General features: G+C 58.9%; 1 protein-coding gene across 1 annotated transcript in view; it reads right to left on the bottom strand.

Annotated features, from left to right (window-relative positions):
• Positions 1-249: 249 nt before the first annotated feature.
• SORT1 (sortilin 1) overlaps positions 250-2,611 on the bottom strand; it is a gene marked incomplete at both ends in the record, with an annotated part of 5,739 nt that continues 3,377 nt past the window's right edge. The window contains 4 exons of the mRNA XM_010169967.1: positions 250-356; positions 545-700; positions 927-1,071; positions 1,203-1,330. Of these exons, the coding sequence (XP_010168269.1) occupies positions 250-356; positions 545-700; positions 927-1,071; positions 1,203-1,330 (536 nt within the window). The remainder of the gene's footprint in view (positions 357-544; positions 701-926; positions 1,072-1,202; positions 1,331-2,611) is intronic.

Raw genomic sequence — 2,611 nt, 5'->3', positions numbered from 1 at the left:
CCACTGGCCCACAGGGCGACCCACAGCCCCACGGTGTGACCCACAGCCCCACGGTGTGACCCACAGGGTGACCCACAGCCCCTCGGTGTGACCCACAGCCCCAGCACAGCTGACCCCACACCCTCAGCACCTCTGGCGGGGGCTGCAGGACGGGTTCCCCCACCCCTGACCATCCCCTGGGCAGAGCCAAGAGGGACGATACCCTGGGGAACGGCCCCGGGACCCCCGGGGTGGGGGGCACAGACCCACCTCCTCCCTGTTCCTGGCCGTGGAGTCACAGGTGGTGTTCTTGGGATTCCTCAGCGGCACCCACTCCCCACCGCGGTCAAACGTGATGACAGACTGGATGGAGTTGTCTGGTGGGAGGAGGAGGAGGAGGAGCTGATGGGGTCAGGAGGACACCCAGGGCATCCTCACCACCCCTGCATGGGGGACACGCTCCCCTCCAGCCCCCCACCCCAGCACCCAGCACCCAGATCCCATCACTGGGGACACACAGTCCCAATTTTGGGGGTGAGGAGGGGACAGGGATGGAGTCACCCACCTTCAGAGAGGACACTGGTGATGTAGATGCCCCGCAGCGAGGTGACGTTGGTGAAGTCGGTCTCCCCACCGGTGGTGGTGTAGAGATGTCGCTCCAAGGACTTGGAGTAGACGATGCCACGGTCATCAGAGGTGTAGATGGTGCCAAAACCCGTGTCTGTGAGGGACATGGGGACAGCAGTGAGGGGTGGGTCAGGGGGGGATGTTCCCATGGGGCCACCACAGACTGACATCAGCACCAGCAAACCCTTGGGGTGAAACCACCCCAGTGACCCAGCGTGGTCACAGTCCCTGGGTGCTGCAGAGAGTGGAGAGCCCCACGCTGGGGTGAGGAGGTATTTCCAGTTGTCCCCAGCCCCAGGACGTGTCCCTGTCCCACTCACCACCTGGTTCATCCACGTGCATGAACACCAGGTCATCGTTAGCAGCCAGGATGGAGTAAAACTGCTCGTGCCCCACAGAGGGGAGCTGGGCCATGTTCCAGGTCTCACCTTGGTCGAGAGAGACATGAATGCGCCTCGTCGTGCCCTGAGGAACCAAAAACATCATCATCCTTCATCCTCCTCACCAGGAGAGGAAGGGGAAACACCAGGGAAGAGCTGCAGGTGGGGACAAGCCACCACTACCCGCTCTCCCAGCACTGGGTGGGGGACAAGGACCTTCTCTGTCATGACTGAAGCGAAAAGAAATCGTCCTCCCAGCCCGAAGGAATAAATCTTGGTGCCGATGACCTTGAAGGTTTTGCCAAAGTCCGAGGTCTTCTTGAGCTCCAGTAACCCCAGATCAGCTTCTTAAGAAGAAGAGATGGTGGATTAACGAGCCCGGAGCTGCCTCCAGCTTCATCAGCCCTCACTGGAGCTGTGTCCCCCCCTCTCAATGGCCCAATGTGTCCCCCTCCAGTGTCCCAGCTCTGGCTATTCCCAGTTCATCCCAGTTTTGCTGCTTGGAAGTCCCTGCAGAGCTCTGAACAGCTTCCTGGACCAAGCTCTGATGGGAACACACTGCGGTCCCAGTGTCTGCCCTACCCCTTACACCAGTATGGACCAGTAGCAGTGAGCAGTCCAGGTAGAGGAGCTCCTCTGCTTAGTGGCAGACCTCTAGGAGATGGTGAGAAGGTTGAGGAGCATCAAGGAGTGTGAGATGGACCATTGGAGCCACACCCCACCCTCCCTGGGACAGGCCCAGCAGGCAGACAGGGCACACGACACAGACAATTCCCTGCTCCCTCCCTCTCTGCCTGGCCAGACTTGGGGACAGGGGACAATGGCAACAGGTTCACAGCACCGTTTGGGTTGGAAAAGACCTTTAAGATCATTAAGTCCAACCAAAGATCATCGAGTCCAACTGACTTTCTGCTGGGGACAGCAGGTGCCTCTCCTCTGTCACCACCCCACCTTCTCCAGTGCCCTTGTGAAATCGGAATGAGGCTCTGCGAGAAGAACCAAACCATGGCAAGGGGGATGGTTCATCTAGGCTGGAGGTGGCACCCAGGTTGATTTGGTCCACACCCTCCAACAAAACTGCTTCCAGAAAGGAAAACAAGCCAGGTCATTGTCACTGGAGACGCCCAGGGAAGGGAACAGAAGGTCCAACATGCAGCCCAGACCCACTTCCTAGGGAATTCTGCTGGGGCCTGGGCTGAAGATGAGAAGAAGGAGGTTCCTGCCCTGGTTGGGTGCATTCAGAAGACTGTGGCCAGCAGGTCGAGGGAAGTTCTCCTCCCTCTCTGCTGTGCCCCAGTGAGGCCACATCTGAAGTGCTCTGTTCAGTTCTGGGCTCCCCAGCTCAAGAAAGACCAGGAGCTACTGGAGAGAGTCCAGTGGAGGGTGATGAAGATGATGAGGGGCCTGGAGCATCTCTCTGATGAGGACAGGCTGAGACCTGGGTCTGCTGAGCCTGGAGAAGAGCAGCCTGAGGGGACCTTCTCAATGCTCATCAATATCTAACGGGTGGGTGTCAAGAGGATGGGGCCAGGCTCTTGTCGGTGGTGCCCAGTGACAGGACAAGGGGCAATGGGCACAAACTGGGACACCAGAAGTTCCAGACAAACTGAAGGAAAAACTTCTTC

This window comes from Antrostomus carolinensis, unplaced genomic scaffold (genome assembly GCF_000700745.2).
Source record: "Antrostomus carolinensis isolate BGI_N321 unplaced genomic scaffold, ASM70074v2 scaffold23746, whole genome shotgun sequence".
Lineage (NCBI taxonomy): Eukaryota > Metazoa > Chordata > Aves > Caprimulgiformes > Caprimulgidae > Antrostomus > Antrostomus carolinensis.
The sequence above is the reverse complement of the archived record's forward strand: the minus strand, read 5'-3'. Positions and strand labels throughout refer to the sequence as shown.